Below are 23,415 nucleotides of genomic sequence, written 5' to 3'. Positions count from 1 at the left end.
CCTTATTATATGAAATGTTAAAATAAAGGGATTTACCTAAGCAAAAAGGATGATCAAAACTGTGAACAGTGAAAAGACAACAAACTCAACAACTGAACCTAAAAACTAAGAGTGAAACAAACTAAGCAAACAACTAGAACAGGAACAGAATCACAGAAACGGACATCACATGGAGGGTTATCAGCGGGGAAGGGGAGAATGGGGGAAAAGGTACAGGGAATAAGAGGCATAAATGGTAGGTACAGAATAGACAGGGGGAAGTTAAGAATAGTATAGGAAATGGAGAAGCCAAAGAACTTACGCGTACGACCCATGGACATGAACTTAGGTGAGGGAATGCTGGTGGGAGAGGGGTACTGAGTGGAGGGAAATAAAGAGGGGGTGGGGAATGGAACAACTGTAATAACATAATCAATAAAATATATTTTAAAAAAATTCTAGCCCTGGCTGGCATAGCCTAGTGGATTGAGCACGGGCTGCGAACCAAAGTGTTGCAGGTTCGATTCCCAGTCAGGGTACATGCCTGGATTACAGGCCATAACCCCCAGCAACCACACATTGATGTTTCTCTCGCTCTATCTCCCTCCCTTCCCTCTCTAAAAATAAATAAATAAAATCTTTTTAAAAACTTTCTAATGCCCCAAACTACACAGAACCTCTGACCATGAGATCTAGACTCTGGTATTTTTTCAAAGCCCCCAGGTGATTCTATGTGCATTAGCTACAAAGGGTCTGGCCTGAACCAAGGGATTCAGCACTCACCACTGTGGTCTGAAAATTACTTTAAACTGAAAATGTCTGAACAATCAGCAGCTTCAGAAAAAACATTACTGAAACATAAGCAGTGTCCTGAAAATACAGCCACCATGGACCCCTTCCCAGGGAGTTTCCTGGTTGAAAGAAGACTGACCCTTAGTACCAAGAAGTGCAGATTCAGCTGCCACATACCTTCTCACTGGGAAACTTTCAGCAGGAAGAAGGCAGGCTGCCGTGCCATTAGCATCCAAAGGCCCACAACAACCCTCCATACTCACCCACCAAGGCACTAAAAATCCCCTTTCTTTCTTTATATATATATGTATGTATGTATATGTATGTGTATATATATGTATATATGTATATATATAAAATATATAAGTAAAGGCATATATATATACACCTTTACTTTGGGCTATTATACAAGTTTTCCATTACTAGGAGCTTCCAGGTGCATGTGTGAAAATAAACCTGTCTTTATTTCTGATAATCTATCTATTGTAAATTAATCGGCAGCCCCCAGTCACTGGACCCAAACTGGCAGAGGGAAAGTTTCTCTCCCAACTGATGTACAGGTTGGTTCCAGAAGGCTGTTTTATGTGGACATTGTTTTTGATGTGTGGAAAGAGGAATGACTATGCTCCCTCAAAGGAGACAATGAGAAAGTGTTTGTTTATGTATTATTTTAATACACCCCACAACTAACTTTGAGCTCCAAAGGTTGAACTCAAGCCTTGGGGCATCAAACTGACACATGATACAGTCTAAGAGTATTGAAGGTTCTTAAGCAAACGGCAATTTATAATCATCCATGTCTTCTGTTTCTTTATTTGTTAAAGATATGTAAAATGAAAATATTTTTTCATAATTAGTAAAGGAAGTATAATTTAATGCAATCACTCATAGTGAAAGGTTGTATTAAAAATCCTTTAGTTCACATGTTTCAGCATATTCTGAGTAAGGTATCATGTGTGTTAAGAGAGATGAAAGTTGCCATATTTCTTATTTGAATGCATTCCAAAGAAATGTATTCTAGCAAGAAATTATAGAGGCACTTTCAAAGTTTTTTTTTCTTTAGAAAGAATGTAGTAAGCAAACTAATAAGCAATGCAGAGCTGTCCCGGCTCCTGGGTTTAGCTGTGGGACCAGGAGCACCTACTTTCCTCGCATCACCAGATTGTTTACTTCAGTTTTACAAGTGAATCCCCAGCTCCTTTGAAGGAAGTAGTCTCCCTTCTCCTCATACACCCAAATAAAAGTCCCACACATCATATGCTGCTTCCTGTCTGACACAGAAAATTGGAACCCTTCTCCAAAAACAAGGAATGAGATTGTTGCAAAACCACACATGAAAACTATTGGAACATTTACATCATGGCTGGGAAAGAAAATATTTTTGGTGCCACTACTAAAATGTTGATATTTTCACAAATATTTTTTGAGTTTTCATAGCTATGCTCCTCCTTACTCAGAGAGGTCAAGTGCACCCAAGATTGCATAGTGGGTGACACAGCGGAAACTTCAGTCTTTCTCCTATGGAGACACAACCCAGTAGAGCAATATAATCTCTATTTTTAGAAAAATTGCTAGTACAGGTGGGAAGAGGTTAGTAAAGCAGTTAAGAAAAGTGTTTAAACATCAAAGGTGGCTAGTTTCTTTGAGAACTCTTAACACTATGAACCGGACAGCTTCATTGTCCTGTGACCTGTGCAGCCCCATGGGGCCCTGTGTTCAGAAGGGCCCCATGCTTGGGTTAATGTGCTGTTGTTGCCACATTGAAATCCCAACAATTTTTTAAAAGATTTTATTTATTTATTTTTAGACAGTGGAAGGGAGGGAGAAGATATGGAGAGAAACATCAATGTGTGGTTGCCTCTCATGCACCCCCGAGACCTGGCTTGCAACTCAGGCATGTGCCCTGACTGGGAATCGAACCAGTGACCCTTTGGTTCTTAGGCCGGTGCTTAATCCACTGAGCCACACCAGCCAGGGCAAAATCCCTAGTTTTTAAAAGAAAACGTCTATATTTTCATTTTGTACTGAGCCCTATAAATCATGCAGCTCATCCTTCCCACAAAGGACATGTGAGAGTAAACTTTATAGGAAAGAGAACTTTCCTCGAGGAGCCCAAAGCTGGTTGCATCTCCATGTCAGTGTCACAGCCATCTGGACTAGAATAAGGCCGGATGCCACAGGCAGGAGATAAAGTCAGGGGAGCACTTTCTGACATGATGCTTCCCCTTGCCACCTGCCTCATCACTGTTGGTGAATGACCTTTTCAGGATAAAATGTAGTAGTCTAGCAGTGGGAAATCTGGGAAATCTAGGCCAGTAGTAGCCAGGGGAGAGGAACAACATCAGGATAGCACTGGAACCTGACCAGTCGAGAGCTAAATCTGAGAAATAAGCACCCTGACATGTTTCTTAGTGTGCGCTCCCCAACACTCTACCACATGAGCTGGACAGAACATAAGCCAGGAAAATGGTCTTGGAACAAAGCAGGGTCCAGAGTCTAATCAGTGGCAGGTCCTCCAAGGGGTCCCCTCCTTTCTATGTGTCTGGGGTAGGAGGACAAACTGGGGATGGTGAACCCTCGCTGTAGTAACAGAAACCTCTGTGCTCAGGGGCACCATGGCCCCAGCAACTCATCGAGAAAAGGACACGTTCAAGTGCCAGTGCCCACCTGTCCCAGGCTTCAGCTGTCGAAGCTGCTGACATACCAAGGGAATACTAACTCACAGGGGGAAATGAAAGTGATGAGCACAAGTAACGCACTAGAAAACCTCAATCAGGAGAAACGGAACTCATGCACTGGAAGGACCCAAAATTTAATATAAAAATAAAGTATACTTTAAAGCATAAGGAAGGACCTCAGACAAATGAAGCAGGAAAATGACAGTTATGAAAAAGAATCACCGTGAGGGATTGGGCATGCAAAATACAATCACCGAAGTGAAGAAATTGGCAAGAGGGCTGAGGAGCAGGAGTTCAGTAGCACAATCAGGGAAGTAAAAGAGCAGGTATTAGGAAGGGATTAAGAAATGGGAGGCAGTAAAAATCATGAAGGGTAGAACACCGATATCTATGTAACAGAACTTTCCAGAATAACTCGCGCATCTAGGGGGACTGCAGTGAACTAGACGCGAGCAGTATCGTGGGAGAAACACAGCGAGGTCTTCGCCCTAGCACCGCTGATGCACACAGAAACATATACCTATGACTTATTTTAGGGATGGTAGGGAATATGTCTGAAAACACGTATTGAAACCATTATTAGAGTGGGTGCCTGTGAAAACAGGAATGTGAGGGGCGTGGAGAATGAAGGGAAAACAATGAAATAAAGCAAGATAATGACCAAGCCAGAGATTTATGATGAATTAAGAGTTTGTGTAATTCCACTCTGGGGGCCAAATTGTTGCCCCCCCATTATTTATCTTTAATTTATTTATTAAAGATAAATAAATAAAGATAATGAGTGGGTAGATAGGTAAAAGGAGGCTAAGTGATTATCTAAAGTCACCAGAGACTCTAGAAAGATACTAAAAAGAATGTTTCTTCTTCACAGTTAAAGGGGCTTAGTAGACGTGAATCAAACATGCTTTTTATACAGTCTACACTTTTCACAAATGTTATTATTTCCCCAATCTAGTTCCACTCTTTTTGGCCAGCTCTGAAAAACTGTTTTTTTTAATAATGGTGCTTTAAATATAACAGGAATTGATATTGTCATCTGAACCTTGTCTTCTTTGTGGAATCAGAAACAAAGGGAGTTTGGAGGCCACCTAGGCCCACCTTCCACAGCCTCAGGAAGTTCCCTTCCCCGTATTGATCATGCATGGTTAGCATTTCTTTCCAACAGAATCGCTGTGGATAAGTATTACCTGTGACACGACTCCCCTTAGTCTCTCTTCTCTGGGTAAAACATTGCTAGGACTTTTAACTTTTGTCATAGACAAACTGATCTGATCATATTTTGCCTTATTCTGAATCAACCACCCCCTCCTACCCAACTGCTCGTCCATCCACTCAAACCCCCCTCTTCTGGAAAGCTATCCTCAATCACCCCAGAGTACCTTCATGGGGACCCTCTCAACCCGTATGATTCAGGTATGATACCCTGCTGCCTTGAATAACCAGTTATCTTGCCTTGGGATTACTGAGTGCCCCAAATGATGGCAAGTCTTAAACCTTTTTAGCAACTAGTTGTGTTTGAGTATTCATCTTTATTGGATTGACCTAATCTAAATAACTATTCAGTACTTTGGTAATCTTTAAAGATGGTATTGAGTTTGGGGACTCCACTAGCTAGAACCACAGTTTGTACAGAAAATCTCACCCCATAAAGAATGCTTCAAGCCTTGGCCAGTGTGGCTCAGTGGATTGAGTGCCAGCCTGTTAACCAAAGAGTTGATTCCCAGTTGGGGAACACACCTGGGTTTCGAGCCAGGTCCCCAGTAGGGGGGTATGCAAGAGGCAACCATGCATTGATGTTTCTCTCCTTCTCTTAATCCCCCTTTCCCTCTCTATAAAAATAAATAAATAAAATATTTTTTTCAAAAAGTTAGAAAAAAAGAATGCTTCAAGGTAAGTAATAAAACAGGAACTCCCAGCAAAGCAAACTAATACCATTTTTTAAAGAAAATAAATTCATTCTCAAGGATGACATAGAGAAATAGTTTTTCTCTTCCTCAGTTGCCAAAACCAGTTCAGCTCAAAAACTACTCTTTCGAGTGACCCTTGATAGTCAGCTTCCCTATGGGATTTGTGACTGGCTTCTGAGTGGCTCGGGGCCTTGAAAGGAAGCAGCTGATTTGTCTGGAACATGATGGTGTTTATCAGGAATTTGTACCCTTTAAAAAAATATTGCTTGATATTCATATGGTTTAGCTTCTACACACAATCAAAATGCATAGTCCTGCAATATGAATTCATCCATGTAATGAAGCACTTTGCAGCTAAAGATTACACAGATAAATACTATAATAAAGGTAAAAGTAAAAAAGCATAATTCTGATACAATATGTTTATAGATTTGTGTATGAAAAGACTGAAAGGAAATGTACAATATTGAGAATGGTTATTTTAATAATAATTATCTTTGAATGATTCACTTTTTATTTTCCTTGTAGTTTAGAAATTTTCTGTGAGGCTTTTTCTGTAATAAAATATTTATGATTCAAAACTGACTTCTTAAACCCCTTATGTCTGCAACATTGGGATAATGGTGGAAAGAGCATCTATGCTTTTCTATCTATGGCTATCAGTGTTGCAAATATGAACTATAAACTACAATAAAAACTGTGTCCTACTAGAACTGAGGTTATATGTTAACAAATATTCTACTCCGACTATCCTCTGGGCTGTGAGAAACCATAAGTCACAAAATGTATAAATTATGTAAATATTCCATTTTGCTTTGTTTGTTTTAAAGGAAACAATTACCCTAAGCAGTTCAGGTTGTTTCTTGTTCTTAATATTTAGGGATTTGATAGAATTTTCACCGATAAAACTTGTTTAACACACAGGGAATAAATTGTTCTATATTTTTTAAAAAATAAGTAGATAAACAAAATGCTAAAAATTTTTAAAGAGCGTAAAAAATCATCAGTCGTAATGGTCTTTGTAACTGCACGTTTCATCAGTCTGGCAAATACTCAAAGCCAGTGCTTTGAATACTCATGCATACTGCAGTGTGCAAAGAGAGGCAAAAGCAGACAAAGGCATCATGACCCTCATGAGAAGAGTTCAGTCTAGATAAATGCAACCTGCTGCCTTTCCTGCCCTCACCCAAACCCCTCTTCCCAAACACATAATTCTTATTTGGTTTGTCTTCCTTATTTCACCCATTGTTTAGTAGAGTTGGCCCACTGTTTTCCAGAGCTTCTTGACGTAACTGTACCTACAACTATCAGTCACCCAAGATATTAATAATAGAAAGTTCCCCAAGCCTTGATATTGATTCAAGTATTCACTGTTCCCACTCAATCTACTCCAAATACAGTTTTGCTTTCTTGCAGACCAAAATGGAGCACCTATAAAGGACTTTGGAAAGTACTTATAAACCCCACACGTACAAATGAGTCCACTTCCAAACAACCAGACGTAATGCAGAAGGGAACACTATCACGTGGCTGCTCTGCCCCTCTGGATTTCAGCACCTCATGGTTCCATTTTGTGTTGCGCGTGGGTCACCGGCCAGCAGTGACCACGGAACGCTGTGGATGGCTCGATGATAAACACGCGAGAAAAAACACCACATGCACAGAGACAAACTAGTTTCTGTGGGGAAGTAGGGACGAAATGGCCACCCCCCCTAGTGGGGAGCGCCCTGATTTACCGTCCATACCTGCTTTTATTGGGCTCACTTTGCATAATAATTCAGGTAAAGTACAGTACTCATTAGGGGGAAGTAAGGAACTATAGAAAACAAAGAACTCTGCCCGTCTATTGAGTTGGGGGTCAAAGAGCTGTAAGACTGAGGAACAAAATAACTTCCTCCTAAGACCCTTCTCATTCAACTGAGAGCGTTCTAAACAAAGAAGGTTTCACAGTAATTTACATGTTCTTTCTTAGGCCTGATCACCCCGGGAAATCCGCACTTCCCAGTACCGAGCTGTACTACCCTGTCATTGTTTCAGGCTTAGGTGGAGCGCGGGAACTAAGGCCACCGAGAGATAAGGAGATTTTCTTCCGGACGCTGAGAACTCAGACTTTGTCAAAGCCGAGGAGTGAGGGTCCATCACCCCCTTTTGCTGCAGCCCCCCAAGTCCTTCTTTTGGGGGGCCTCCCAAAAGTGATCGTGCCTGGCTTGGGTTGTTCCCCCGTGGGGAATCTTACTCGTCTTTGGCTAACCGACCAAGCTTTATGGGGTTCAGCAGCAGAAGCAGCATTCCTGCCAGGGAGATAAGCTTTTGTCTCCTTGCCGGCTCATGGTTCCAAGGGCGTTCCCTTAGCCTTAGCCTAGGCGGGGGTTTCAGCCTCTGATACCAGTCAGGGCGGTTCCCAACAATTTTGCAGATTCAAACACCTACAAGTAGTTGCCCAGCTGGCACCATTAATTTGTGCAAAACTAAAAAATGTGAAGAAAATTAAGGAACTAGGGAAGTATAAATGAGAACAGCAAGTAAACGATACTGTGGAAATCATAAAAGTGATAGTATAACGAGACCTCAGTGTAGAAAAACATTTTTTTTTAGAAAGCTGGAGGAGTATAATGTTTGAGAGCTTGGGTCTTGGAGTGAGGTAAGATTTAGAATCAGATTCCAACTCTGCCACTGACAAGATATATTACATGGTAAGGTTACCTTGCTTCTCCAAGCTCTGTTTTTACTTTACTTGCTTTGACCTGTAAAATGAGGAAAACAATACCTACTCCTCAGGGGTTTTGCAATAATTTAGGTAATGCATCTCTTATACTAAATGCAATGTCTGACACATAGTAACTATTTACAACATATAATTATTGTTGTAGAAGCTGTTGTTTTGTTCATTATTATTCCAGAAGAACAGTTAGTGGGCGGTGGTATTAGTTACTATCAGAATCTTTTCAATGTAAATGGTGGATTATTCAAAGAGAGTTTTTGATAACCCTCTAATTTAGAGGCGTATTAAATTAGAGAGAGAGTGTGAGAAGAAGGGAGAAAAAAGAGAGAGAAACATTGATTCATTGTTCCACTTATTTATGCATTCATTGGTTGCTTCTTCTATGTGCCCTGACCAGGGATTGAACCTGCAACCTTGGTATATTGGGATGATGCTCTAACCAACTGAGCTACCCCCCGCCAGGGCTCAATTATTTTTTTAATGTGTCTCTTACCTTTGATTTTATTTTCAGTTCCTCATGTTTACGGATTAGCTCCTCATTGTCTGAAAGTGATGAACCTAGACTTTGTTCCTGTAAATCTCTTATGGTTTTCTGAAACCAACAAGTAACCTAAGAAGCAACAGAGATCAAATTTCAAATGATTAGAATACTGAGTAAAAATTCAAAACTATTTCCTTAACCTTTCAAAATTTAAGCTACTTCAGTCTCTCTTTATATAAACTCATGTTATGTATTGACTAATTATGCTGGGGTTTTTATTTTTTTCTTCAACCTCTACAGGCTTAAGAGAAAAAAAATAATCTCCATAAAGCATGAAAACAATATATCAGTTCAGATTACATGGCATAAATGAAATTATTCCAAATTCTCCTAACAAAGAAGAACCAAAACAGATTCCCACACAGTCTATAAATCATGCATGCTTTAATAAGTAAATCCCTTTTCCTGGATAAAAATATGAATCTGAAAACAGTTACATAGACCCCCATGAAGATATTAAACAACATATGTAGAATTGTACTTCTACTATAAAAAAACAATGCAAAAATATAATTTGCTGCAATTGCTGGAAATCTGTATTCAGAAAATAAATGACAAAGTTATTGAAATTCTGTTGACATTGTAAATGGTGCATGACTCACATTCATTGAGACTTGATTTACAATACGCGTCTTACACGGTATTAAAACAATAGCAAAGGGCTTGAAAGAAGTAGAACATTTTTAAAAGATGACTTAAGTTGACATTGCAATAGTGACATAAGGTTTCTGGCTACAGATTCCTTACCCAAATTAGAGGAGATGGATTTTTACTCTCAAACCCTATACTGCATTAATGCTTGATCGCACCACCGCTACTGTCCCCTAAGAGTCCACTACATGCTAAACCATTTGCTAGTTGCTTTTTGGGCATCATCTCTATTTTCCTCAACAACTCTATAACATGTATAATGAGATGAGTTTAAGCAGCTTATCCAGGACCACGTAGTAAGTGACAGAACCAGGATTTGTCCCCAAACCTACATTATTAAAGTCCATGCTCTTTCCACTGAGCCCTGCTGCCATCCTTGGGTAACCTAAAGTCTTATAGCCCTGGGCGTGAGGGGGAATTTCTTTGAACCCAAAAACTTAATCCTGATAGTCCATTCCTATGTTTTTCTCAAGCCTAGATCATCTTGCCTACAACAGCCTCAGGTTTTCTCTGAACTTCTATAATGGAGAAACGTTTGAAGTTGGTGGCTAAGGAGGGAACTCAGTTATGAAGCTCCACGTGATAAATGTACACACACACACACACACACACACACAGAAGTTGAGTAAAGGGTTCCCAGAATAGGCGGTCCTCTATCATTACAGGACTGATATCCCAAAGCTGGTTATGACACCAAGTCATCTATACTGATGTTTAGCATTATCCAGCATGGATTAGGCAGTAAAATATGGGGTAAGAGGGCTTCTCTGGCTTGCTACTAATTGGATATCTGTTAGTCATTATTTTAGGCCACCATCATTGCAAAGAAAAAAATAATGGTGACCCTGTAGCTTTTTTCACGTGAAGTACACCTCATTTTCTTCATAATGCTTGCTAATCTGTAGTATAATACAAACATTAGCCAGTCACCGTATCTAAAGTATAATGTTGATTCATTTACTATTATTTGAAGAAAGTCTGTCTGGTATCCCAATTTGAACTAGATGATATGAACAATACACATATTAGAACACACAGAATTTTACTGTTATAAAATATATTCATTTATTTAATTTTTCACAAATAATTTTTCACCAAAATGGTGCAATGAGCCCACATAAATACACAACTAGAGGAATGATTTAAGGGTTTCATCAAAGAAAAAGGAATCATGAACATAACTAACTTTCAGAGATCATTTAGTTCATTAAGTATTGGGAGTAACTTTTATTTATTCTTAGCTAAAGTGGGAGGAACTCAGAAATCTCAAGAATGCTTTAATAGGGAAAGTTAATATAGAATCTGAGTGAATAAAAAATGGGTCCAAACAGGTGTTTGTTAATCTCTAAAAACAGGTGAGCAGCCTGACCCTCAGATAATCCTATTTAATTTTGTGAGTCAAAGACTTGCCATCTAGCACATGCGAGTGGTGATGAAAGCAGGAAAGGAATGAGTTGTTTGATTTTTAAAAGGTATCTACTGACCTCATCCCTACATTTGGCAAATACTATTTCAACCCCCAAAGAATACTATTCCTGTATGGCAATACTATTCCCTGTAAGAGAATGAACTGAAAGATCTACAGTGATAGTCCACGTTTCCTGATCTCATACCTGCCTGAGGAAGTAAGCAGACTCTCTCTAGAGCTAGACATTTTTACTACCGGATTCACTCTGGGGAAAAAACATAAAAAAAAACTGGCACAAACTGAGAAGTAAGTAGTTCACTGTGTGGGTGTTAAACTTCATCATGAGGGAGTCATGCACATGAGCAGCCTCTTAGGTCAGATGTACTGAGTGTGCTGTGGGATGCATGCAGAATAGGCTCTCAGAGGCCTTCTGATGTAAAAACACAGCCTAACTAACCGAGAGCATGTTGACCACAATGTTCTGCCAGCCAGTAAATCAGTCATTGTGTCCTGCGTGTACCTACTGCAGACAGCTGCACATATATTCCAAGAGCACTTTTTTAAGCTTTGAAATTATATCAGCTGCTGTCCGAAAGCCTGAGTGACAAGTACAGTAAATGATGCATCAGGACATTCTGCAGAACACGGTCCCTGCAAAGGATGAAAACAGGAGCCGAGGGTTTTGGGTGGGGTGGGCAGCAGTGTGGAATGAGGAAAACAAAAAGCATTCAGGGTATGCACTGCAAATCAGGTCTAGGGGATGCTGGTTTAAGGGGGACATGAGAACATTTTCCTCTCCTTCCAGTTCCCACCTTTTAGCCTGATGTAAGTGTTGTGTTCATGGTCATCCTGCAGGTTTGACATGACATGCTAGGAACTCAGTGCCCAGATGAGGCAAAACAACGATGCAGGACTGGGGCAGATCTTTTTTTGTAGGGGAAGGGGAAGACCTATCCAAGGGTGAAGGAAGACAGAGAGGAAGGAAAGGAAAATCAGCCAAGATGCAAGGAAGAAGCAATCAGGGATGTTCAGTGAAGACCAAGAGGTGCCTTGGATGTTAGAGAGGGGTGCCAGGAAAACTCAGTCGGATGGCACAGACCTGCCCTGTCCTCCATGGTAGCCACTGACCACAGGTAGCTGTTGAGCGCTTGGAATGTCACAAGTCCAAAATAAGATGGACTCTAAGCACAAAACACACAGCAGATTTCATAGTGTTAGTATTTTTAAAAAAGATTTTATTTATTTTTAGAAAGAGGGAAAGGGAGGGAGAAAGAGAGGGAGAGAAACATTGATCAGTTGCCTCTCACATGCTCCCAACTGGGGACTGAACCCACAACACAAGCATGTGCCCTGCCGGGGAATCAAAAGTGCAACTTTTTGGTTTGTGGGATGACGCCCAACCAACTGAGCCACACTGGTCAGGGCATAATCTTAGTATTAAAAAATAGTAAAAATGTCTCAATAAGACTGTTCATATTGATTAGAAGTTGAAATACTATTTTGGATATATTGGATTATGCACAATATACTATTGCTTTTTACTTTTTTATGAGGCTTTTTACTTTTTTTAACGTGGCTACTAGAACTTTTAAAGTCACATATGTGGCTTGCATTGTATATTTACAGTTCTGCAATTCAATGACATACAGAATATCCTTATTTGTAGATATAAAGACTGAGTTTTAAGAAAGGGCCATTTAAAATAGTGAAGTCAAGAGAATAGTGGGATGAAGTATTGGTTGGTAAGCATCTATGGACCGCTGGGTAGAGGTACTGAAGTAGAACTAGTGACTCTCTCAAAGGAGTTTATTTGGCTAAGAAAAGGAGGGGTCAGATGATAGCTTTAAGGAAAGCAGGGATAACAAAGAGGCTTCTCCCACTTTTTAAAAAATTTGATCAGATGAGCATTACTCATTTTTTGCAGGAATTGAAGATACATGAGGGAGAACAAATGTAGGAATGGACCAGAGGGGGAAGGCTGGAAGAGAGCACTACTGAAAGTAGCTTTGAGCAAGGAAGGGCTAATCTTTGCTTGTCGACTAACCCATCCCCACATTGACCCCCTGCTGGGGGATAAGAATAAAGAACGTAAAATAAATGAACCCTACCTTTACAGAGAGCTCTGTGTCAGGCACTACTATAAGCAGGTTACAAGTGATGTCATCTATTTGCACCCGTCCTGTGACAAAAATACTTACTCTTTCAATAGATGAGAAAAGTGACACACAGACAGGCTACACAATAAACAAGAGGAAAGTCCCACAGCCAGAGGCAGAAATGCTGTAGTCAGAACCCACATAGAACCAAAGGATTCCAGAGAAGAGAAGTGGTTCCTATTAGGCTAGTTTATGAATGTTCCTAAGATGAAAACCAAAATGCAATACTTTATTTATTAAAATTTAATTCTAACACGGAAGTAGACCCTGCGTGCAACCACGGGGACTTAATGGACATGATGCATTAGAGAAAGAGGCCAGCTGCAGGCAGAGGCGAAAACAAGCACAAACTGAGAATTCCAGTTCTCTAATGACGTGTGTCAAAGACAGAACTAAAGCATGGGCAACACACGAAACACACAGGAAGTCCTCTCTGATGATCATGGATAAACTGCTGCTGCCACCCCAAGCGATGCATTGGGCTGCATAAACCTCCAGAGTCCCTTTTTCTGCAACGTGTTCCACAGTCTGAGATCAGATCTTATTTGTGATCCTTAAAATTATGCATCAGGAGGCGAGCTCGCAATAAACAATTCAAACCACCTTAACAGAAATGATTAAGGAAAGATGAAAATCTCTTCAAATTAGTTTCATTTTCTTTTCCATGTATAAAACAGTTCTTGCTGAATAACAAGTTACTATTGAGATAAAAAATATGATAACAGCAGAAATAGGAATCAGTTATTTATCTTCTTTAACATAAGACTTTTTGATAGTTCCTCTCCCAATCACCAAGCATGCACACATAGACAGACATGTATGTCATCAACTGCAATTGAACACCACAGGTGACAGTTCTAATGTCTACTTTGATTTTGAAGGCATGTTAGTATTAAAACAACCATGTTAGCTCCCATAAAGATTTTCAGTTTTTTTTTCTGTAGGGAAACGAGTTGCCATTATTTTGCAATAGGCAATCCAGTCAAATGTGCTCTGTATTTAACTAGGCAATAACCAGACTTGAAATATTCATTTGCTTCATTAGGTGATAATGTACATCAGGAGAAGGGGATTAAAGCATGTCACCGAGTTTGTACCTGAGGACTTGGGAGCAGGGGAGGAAAGCAGAATTACTGCCAAAATGTGGTCTGGGTTTTTTAAGATGCATTCGGAGACTGATGTAATTATTAGCTTGTTATTATTTGCATCCTATCTCAGAGATGCCAGGAGGACAATGTTCACAATTTCCCTTTGGGGAAATTTGGAAGCCTTTCATGGATGACTGACATCAACTGGAAGATATTAGTAATCCTCAACAAATTACTGAGTCCCAGTATTCTCTGTTGATGGGTATCAGGAAAGCTAATATACAGGGTGGGGCAAAAGTATGTTTACAGTTGTGAGTACACGAAACACAGTTTATTCTTGTATTATTATTTGTCAATTATTGTATTATTTTACATAAGAACAACTGTAAACCTACACTTTGTCATATGGCACAATTTGTTACTTTATAAAGAGCTTTACAGATAATCTATCTCCCTGTCTGGAATCATAATTTTATGTTATCTAATTATTCTGACTTGCATTAACATATCATTTCTCTTCCAACATTTCTATTACAAGAAAAATGGCACTAAGGACTTCTTCTCTTCCCAAGATTGCTTTCAACTCTTCTCTGTGTTTAGGGAGGCTTCCAAATACTTAATGGTGAAAAGCTATTAAGTCCAATGAATAAAAGCTCTATAGTGCACGTCTCTGGACCTAAATTTTATGTTTAGCATTACCTTTGACTCATTGGAGGGAATCTTTCTAGCAGTGGAAGTTTTTCCCCGACACTGAAGAAAAGAAACAGACACTAGCAGAGTGGCAATGTGCATTTCTGCCAAAGGTATCTAAGGCATGGCTCTCCCAGTAGAACTTGAGAGGTCTATCCTAAGTGATTTGGAGCCAATTATATTCACTGAGTGTGTGTTTAAGCAAGAGGCAGAGAGAGAGACAGAAACAGAGAGACAGACGCACACTTACAGGCTACTTAGGAGTAGGGCCAAAGCCTCCATTTTCACATTACCATCGAATTTCTAGGTTATGCAGACTAGTAGATTTCATGCTGAAACTTTGGCCTAAATCCTGCTCGTTGGAAATAACGAGAGCCTGAAACTATCATATTGACAGGATAAATGACTGCTAAGTTATAAAGGATGTTTTAATTCTTTCAGAGCATGCCATTTATCTTCTTTGCCTGTGAGTCTCCCTACAAAAAGCATTAAAATTAGTAGGGCCCCTTTTATTGTCTTTGGGGACTGAAGGATGGGGTCAGAGGAAGGAATGAGTCACTATCCCTGGCCAGTTTGAGGTGGCAACAGTATTGGGGGAAAAAAAAAGAAAAGAAAAGAAAAGAAAAGCCAATAATCAGCAGGAGCAGGGAAGGAAAAAAAACTCAGGGTGTGGAAGAAGATCTGCAGCAGCCCCAGGGCTGAGCAGACACCTCAAGTAGCCATAGCGGACTTCATCATGCAATGGAAGCATGTGAGGGTCAGAGTAACGCAGAGCCTTTCCCAGAGAGCACACATGCCAAACAGCCTTCATCACTGCTGTCCCATCACTGCTGTCCCATCACTGCTGACGATGCAATTTAGTTAAGGTGTGTGTCCCCCCACCCTCTCACCACCTGATGTGGGGGCTTCAAGAGTTGCGTCTGATTAAAGCTCTGTTAAACCATCAGTCCAATTGAACAGTACTGCATATGGAAGTGACAAAATAAGCTTAAGGAAAATGTAGTCAACTATAATAAGTATAAACAGGATAAAGACATAGCTAAAGAACAGAGAAAGTTAGAAAGAGGACAACTGGTTTTAACCCTGTCTTACAGATAAAGTTGGACTTTTTGGAACAAACTCAGCTAGACATCAAACCATGCAATGGCATTTATTTACCCTCCACATCATAACATTTCAGAAAGCTAAGATAATGTAGTGATTTAGAGAACTGGTGTGAGATCTGGTGAATATGTAGGCTTTTATTTATGTGCTGGTGATTATCTGGTAAAGTTCAGAGAGTGACCACCAGCGTATGGAGTGAAATGATGAACGTTTGAAGATTTACGGAGCATTTACTATATGCCACACTGTGCTCTAAGCAGCTTTACATATATAATGTTTGTATTCACAAATCATGTACAGATATCTATTATTATTCCCAGTTTACAGAAAAGGAAACTGAAGCACAGCGGCCAACTCAAAACTTGCTCCAAGTCACGTAACTGGTAAATGTAAAAGCTGGAATAGACATCCATGCCATCTGCCTCAGACTACCTCTTTTATGGTCTTTGACATGTAGTGTCATTGACAGACATGGTGGTTGGCACACATTTGAATTAGGAGGGGTTTCCATTGTTTTCAAAATCACATGCTTCTCCCACAAATACCTTAAGATACTTTGCATTTACTTTGACATGCCTTGGAGTGAATTCTAGAGATAGCCTATGTGCTAAATTAACATTTTGTGATAAATTTTATTCTATGAGTGGTTGGAAAGTCATGTATGTCTATTACTGGGCTGAACTACTGAATACCAGTAGTATAACCAGGAGTATTCAACCTTTATTTTGGTCTTAGACCAGCCTTTGTTAGAAAGCTACACTCAAAGAAAGGGCTTTGTTTTAACTCTTACTATGTATTAGTCACTAAACTAGGCACTTTTATATTATTTCATATTAATTTAAGCTGGTCAACCATTCAAGCTCTACTCTTAGTTAGAAGGTAGTGTTATATAAGTGTGTGTGGGCCTGCACATATGTACTTGTATGAGGTTTGTCCAGAAAAAGTCCAGACATTGGTAATACAATGGGAGCAGTTTGTGTGACATAGATATAAACTGGTAGCCAAGGACAATGGACTGGAATGCACATGCGTGAACAATGATGACTTCACTGTACTAGTCAGTGGGGGCAGTAGGCACTGTTGAGTGAGCATGTGTACTGTGTGGATGTTGCATTAAAAATGACTGAGCAAGTAGAGCAATAAACATGCATCAAATTTTGTGTTAAGCTTGAATATTCCTCCACAGAAACTATTCAGATGATTCAGAAGACCCCAGCTATGGGCAATTGGTGATTGGCATTTAGCTTCATCACAACAATGCACCAGCTCATGCATTATGTCTTGTGTAGGGTTTTTTGGCAAAACATCAAATTACCCAGGTGACTCAGTCCCCCTATAGCCCAGATTTGGCGACCTGTGACTTCTGGCTTTTCCCAAAACTAAAATCACCTTTGAAAATGAAGACATTTCAGACTGTCAATGAGATTCAGGAAAATACAATGAAGCAGCTGATGGCTATTGGGAAAACTGTGCGAGGTCCCAAGGTGCCTACTTGGGGGACTGAGGTGTCATTGTCCTATGCACAATGTCTCCTGCATCTTGTATCTTCTTCAATAAATGTCTCTATTTTTCATAGTATATGGCTGGATGCCTTCAGGACAGCCCTGACACATGCACGTGTGTGTGCATGCAAAGTTTTATAGCTGCCCACCAGGTGCAAGACTGGTGCCCTGAGCCTGTGCTTTTATGTATCATCTCTGATATCATTTTAATTGCCTATTAACAAGGAATATGATTACATATGGTTACATAATTATTATATACAGGGTATAAAACCTTCCAAATGTGAATTCTATTACTCCTCTTTCCCACACAAAAAATGTATATCTTATGTGTGATCTGGATGGTAAAAAGATTATCTGCCTTATGTCTTACTTAATAGTCCACAACGTCCTTGACATTGTTTTGTACTAAGACACCATTGAATAACTTAGTTTTAATTTATCTGTTGGTCTCACTTATGCCTGATTGGAGCAATTGAGAAAAATCACATTCATAAATCTTCTTGCCAAGATAATTAATTATGCACAAAATACTCCAAGCTGCTTCTGATTTTCATTAATGAAGCAGCAGACTATCCGAAAAATAAAATGCTGCTGGAACTGGAAAAAATGGTCAGCTGCTCCACTTTAAATGTAAAACAAGCACACATTTCACATCTGAAAAACAATAATAGAGAAAGAACATTCTATGGTCATGTTTATCAGAATATCACATCTCAATTAAGATTTTAAAAAGTATTGGTTTTCATTTATTTGTTTTTCTGTGATTGATGCAAATTTGAAGTTGTCATTATTCTGGTTATTCGATTGTTTTGAAAGTGGAATTAGCTAAACTATTATAGTTCAAAAGCATTAGGCCATAAAAACTTAGACACACAGAAGCTCTAAATGCCTCTTTTAAATGGCCCTTCAGAGAGAAGATGCATCAGCTATTCAGACAACCACATTATTATTCATCAGTAATCTTTACTCTAATTTTCCACTTAGTTTTCCTTTTTCTTAAGTGTTTAAAATGATTGACAAAACTAGTACTTTGTTGTTAATGGCAAGTTTGACAGCTCCTATGTTCCCTCAAAATAAGTACAGACTGACAAAAAATACTTGCTCTCCAATGAAGTATGTGCCTTTGTGTCAGCTCACGGTCCCACCACGTTCTAGGGTCATCAGGGGGGCCATGCTGCCACATGATAGCCACAGAACCCAAATTAGGAAGTGTCACACCTGGTCTGGTGTCCCTGCTGTTATTCTTCACCACTGCATCGTCAGTAAAACCTCAGATCATTCAGCAAAACTAAAAACTTAGGTAAGATAATAATGCCTGTATTTACGTGGATTTTTAAATACTTCTTTGTTCACATAATTATAGAGAGAGGTACCAGTAGAGGAGTATGTAATGTGTTGGGCCTGCACTGCCTTTTCTGACCCGATGACAAAAATTGCTAATGATAACAGAGCAGTTACTATGTGCCAAGTAACATCCTAAGCACTTGATATAGAATAACTCACCCGATAATCTTAACAATGCTTTGAGGTAAATACTATTACATCCACATTTTACAGGGAACTAAGCCTCAGGGAGCTCAAATAATTCCTCAGTTACTGCGCTAGTAAGTGGTGGAACCAGGGTTTGAACCCAGTCAGCAGTCTGGCCCTGGATCTGTGCTCAGTACAGAAACAACAGTTGCCATTATTACTGACTCCAGCTGCTGGCACTGGTGTCTTAAGATTAAGAGCTTAAATTTTATATTTAAAGAAATGTTTCACTTATTTATTGACCAATTTTACTAAAACTAGTATTTATTCTTACCATTATTGTTCCACTGATTTTGGTTCAAGATTGTTAGAAATGGAGTCTAAATGAAAATCTAGTTCTTTTAACCCCAAATGCAGCCTCTGACAACTAGACAGTAAGAAGAGGCCTTGGCATGTATGGCAGTGGTGCTGGACCCAGGGTAAAGAACGTGGGCTGGAAGAGAAAAAAATGTGAGTTGTAAGGCAGAACCAAGGAGAGGGAGGACAAGGAAACTATTTATTAAGGCATTGTGCTACATGCTTTACATGTTATTTTATTTAATCTTTATGACAACTCTGTGAGTTAAGTGTTATTATTCCCAACTTAAAATGAGATTCACTAAAACAACGAGATACCACGACACACCTATCAGAATGACCACAGTCCAACACATACAGTAACAAATGCTGGCGAGGAGGTGAAGCAACAGGAACCCTCACTCACTGCTGGTGGGAATGCACAATGGTGCAGACACTTTGGAAGATGATTTGACAGTTTCATATAAACATACTGTTACCACATAAGATTCAGTAATTGTGTTCCCTGGTATTTACCCAAATGAATTAAAAGCTAATATCCAGACAAAAACCTGCACATGGATGCCTATAGCAGTTTTATCCATAATTGCCAAAATTTGGAAGCAACCAAGATGTCCTTCAGTAAGTGAAGGGATAAATCAACTGTGGTATACCCAGACAGTGGAGTGGTATTCAGTGCTAACAAGAAATTAGCAATCAAGCCATGGAAAAGCATGGAAAAATCTCAAATGCATATTTCTAAGCAAAATACCCAATCTGAAAATGCTACATATTAGATTATTTCAATTACAAGGCATTTTGGAAAACACAAAGCTATGGAGACCAGTGGCTGCCAAGGCTTAGGGAGAGAGAGGGATGACGAAACAGAGCATGGAGGATTCTTAGGGCAGCGAAATTTTTCTGTAAAACAGCAATGGTGGATATGTGTCATTGCACACTTTTTCAAGCCCATAGAATGCAGCACAACACCGGGAGCAAACCCTAACGAAAACTAGAGGCTTAGTGTGATAAAGACGTGTCAGTGTAGGTTCCTCGATTATAACAAAGGCACCACTCTCGTGCAGCATGTTGATGGTGGGGGAGAGTGTGCACATGTGAAACAGGAGACATTTTACACTTTCTGTTCAATTTTGCTGTGAATCTGAAACTACTTTGAAAAATGAAGTCTATGTAAAAAAAAAAGCACCTCCCCCCAAAAAGCACACACGCCTCCCAAAAAAGATGAGGCCTCATATGTTAAAGAACTCACCATGTCAGAAACCTCACTTTAGTTTATCAAGACATCTTTCTGTTTCCAGGGTTCCCAAGGTATCTAGATTCCCCTTAAGCATGTGACTGGGTTACAATGTTCATTTTGAATGAAGCTCCTTCCCTCCCTCCCTTCCTTTCTTCCTTCGCTACAGAGCATTCAAGTGGATGATTATTGCCATAGTCAAGGAACAAGAAAGCAAAATTGCTATCTTAAAAATAAATAAATAAGCCCTGGCTGGCGTAGCTCAGTGGATTGAGTGCAGGCTGCAAACCAAAGTGTCGCAGGTTCGATTCCTAGTCAGGGTACATGCCTGGGTTGCAGGCCATGATCCTCAGCAACCACACATTGATGTTTCTCTCTCTCTCTATCTCCCTCCCTTCCCTCTCTAAAAAGAAATAAATAAAATATTTTAAAAAATAAATAAATAAAACTTAACTGCGGCTACTCTTTCACTCTTGGGGAAATCGTTACGTGTTTGGGAAGGCTCTTAGATGAGTGTTTACCCTTCAGAGAGAGGGTGTTTGTATTAATCTGGATAAAAGAGGCTGTGATTTTAAAGGGATACAGTTGCCCCTCCTTATCTCCGGGGGATATGTTTCAAGACCTCTAGCAGATGCCTCAAAAATACATATAGTGTGTTTTTCCTATATATACATACCTATGAAAAAGTTTAATTCATAAATTAGGCACAGTAAGAGATTAACAACAATACAGAATAGAACAATTATAACAATATCTTGTAATAAAACTTATAGATATGATCTCTCTCTTTCTCTAAATACCTTATTGTATTGTACTCAACCTTCTCCTCGTGATGATATGAAATGACAAAGGTCTTACAAAGGCCTTACAAATGACAAAGGTGCAGAGCTTTCACCTTTTCACTTGAAGGAAGCATTGTATGGCATATTTGCATCACCAGCATTACTGCTCTTGAGCTCAGGGGCCATTAGTAAGTAAAATGAGGGTTATCCGAACACGAGCTCTCAGATATTGTGACAGATGATCTGACAACCGAGGAGACAACTGACTGGCTAACCTTCGAGTGGTGTGCAGAGCGCAATGTGCTGGACAAGAGGATTCGCATCCAGGGATGGATGGAGTAAGATTTCATCATGCTGTACAGAATGGCACATGGCCTGACGCTGTGAATTGTTTAGCTTTGGAATTTTTTATTTCATATTTTCAGACTGCAGGTAACTGAAAGTGAAATACAGAAAGTGAAACTGCAGGGAAGAGGGGCCTACTGTAAAGTACGTGTACAATAAATTAGAGGGAGGAGTTTTTGGTGTGGTTTTGGAATCACTAGAGGCAGGTGTTCGGGGTTATGAACTCAATGAAAAGAGGTAAGATAGAGGTTTCTTTCAAGGGTATCATATCAAAATTAGGAAAGAGAGAGAAAGACAGACAGAAAAGGACAAAAAGAGACAGACCCACATGATAGGGAGGACAGGTATCTTTGGAAACAGCTCATTGAGAAACAATTCTAGAATGACTTTTGTCCTGAGTATTGATTCCCTTTAGTTATGCCAGAATCATCAATAAATGACTATTGCATTAGATGATGACAGTACTCTGAGTAATAAGTATGTAAAGGCGGGGTGAGGAAGAGTTAAATTAGGGAGGGGAGTTGGCAGCACAGGACAACAGAAATGGGACAGGAGCTGGCAGTGGTCAAGGTGAAAGGGCTGAAAGCAGAGACAGCTTCAAAAGTGTACAGTGACTTGGAGGGGGAGGCGGCAACTGGAGGTGTCTGCCTTTAAGTCTCTGCTCTAGGCTCCCCCCTCAGAGAGGCCCTCCCTGATTCCTCCTCTAATTAAAGGAGACCAACACAGGTCAGAATTCATTGCCCCATTTGATTTTCATTATAGCTCTTAATATTGTTCATTTGTTTACCATATATCTTTCTTATCACACTAAAACAGTGGTCCCCTTCTGGGGTAATTTTGCTCACCCAATGGATATCTGCCAATGTCTGGAGATATTTTTGGTTGTCACAAATGAAGTACATTCTATTGGCATCTAGTGGGTAGAAATGAGTGATTGTGCTCAACACCTGAGAATGAGCAGGACATCCTCCCAAAATGAATTACCTAGCACCAAGTGGCAATAGTGCTGAGGCTGGGAAATTGCATTAGAAGGAAATTCCCAGAGGAAAGAAAACAACTTTGCCTTGTGTGTTGTGAATCCCTGCTACTTATAATAGGATCTGTACGTAGTAGACACTTGGCATTAGTTGAAAGCTTGATCACCATTTAAGTCCTCATCTTTTCCAGTTTAACATAAGAACCAGTTTCTCCTGGACTCATATTTGCTCCCAGCTGTACATATGTCTCTCCTATTTGCACCAGAGCAATAATATAAAACATGTGAAGGGACCCTTTTCCTGTGCATCCAGGCCAGGAGACCTCCTTCCACATCATTTCTCTCTGCAAATTTCCTCTAGTTAATCTATATATATAGATTTAAGCATGGCATTGAGGCAGTTAGATATACTTCAATAAATATCCTATCTATTTGAGTAGGGGGTTTGCAAAGAGAGTTTCACCCATTATTTACCTTCAAGTGACAGGGACAAGAAATGAATGCAAACATAGTGACAACTGATCATTTCTGTGCCTGCAGTCTGGGTCATCAGCTCTAATAAGCTTGCAGACTCATCATCCCTCCACCCCGAAGCCTTCTAACCACTGAGTATCCAGCCATAGGCCAAAGTCAAATGTCTTCATTGGCACCAGACCATTCTTCTAAGAGCATTATCTCCATTTAGCACTGATAAACTTTTTCACTGATATTAGCAGCAGTCGAGTACAACTCAGCCCCATCATGCCCCTCCAACTTCCAAGAACATTGCAGTTAACATTTCCTAATTTCAAAGGAATATACCTAAAAGCAGTGACCTAGAAGGAAGCGAGAAAGAGAATCTAACAATAGTCATTTCAAAACTGCTCAATGGTGTGCTCCCATTTTATGAAAACCACATTTTAATGAGAGGAGACAAAAGTATTTGTGGTTAAATTACTTGCTTGGGAAAACGACATGGTTGTTTGAACCAAAGACCAAGGAATTTGACCATGACAACTGAGAAACTGGCCCAGGAAATAGCTAGTCCACA

General features: G+C 39.8%; 1 protein-coding gene across 6 annotated transcripts in view; it reads right to left on the bottom strand.

The window, feature by feature from the left end:
- The window catches only part of CCDC141 (coiled-coil domain containing 141), a 175,935-nt gene that overhangs the window by 109,649 nt on the left and 42,871 nt on the right, over positions 1–23,415 (bottom strand). For all 6 annotated transcript variants that reach the window (XM_045851162.1, XM_045851134.1, XM_045851306.1 and 3 more), the window contains one exon: positions 8,572–8,688. In XM_045851162.1, coding sequence (XP_045707118.1) covers positions 8,572–8,688 — 117 coding nt within the window. The remainder of the gene's footprint in view (positions 1–8,571; positions 8,689–23,415) is intronic.

The sequence above is a fragment of the Phyllostomus hastatus genome, unplaced genomic scaffold (assembly GCF_019186645.2).
Source record: "Phyllostomus hastatus isolate PE091 unplaced genomic scaffold, TTU_PhHast_1.1 phas_contig_1, whole genome shotgun sequence".
Classification (NCBI taxonomy): domain Eukaryota; kingdom Metazoa; phylum Chordata; class Mammalia; order Chiroptera; family Phyllostomidae; genus Phyllostomus; species Phyllostomus hastatus.
This window is presented reverse-complemented; position numbering and strand designations above follow the sequence as displayed.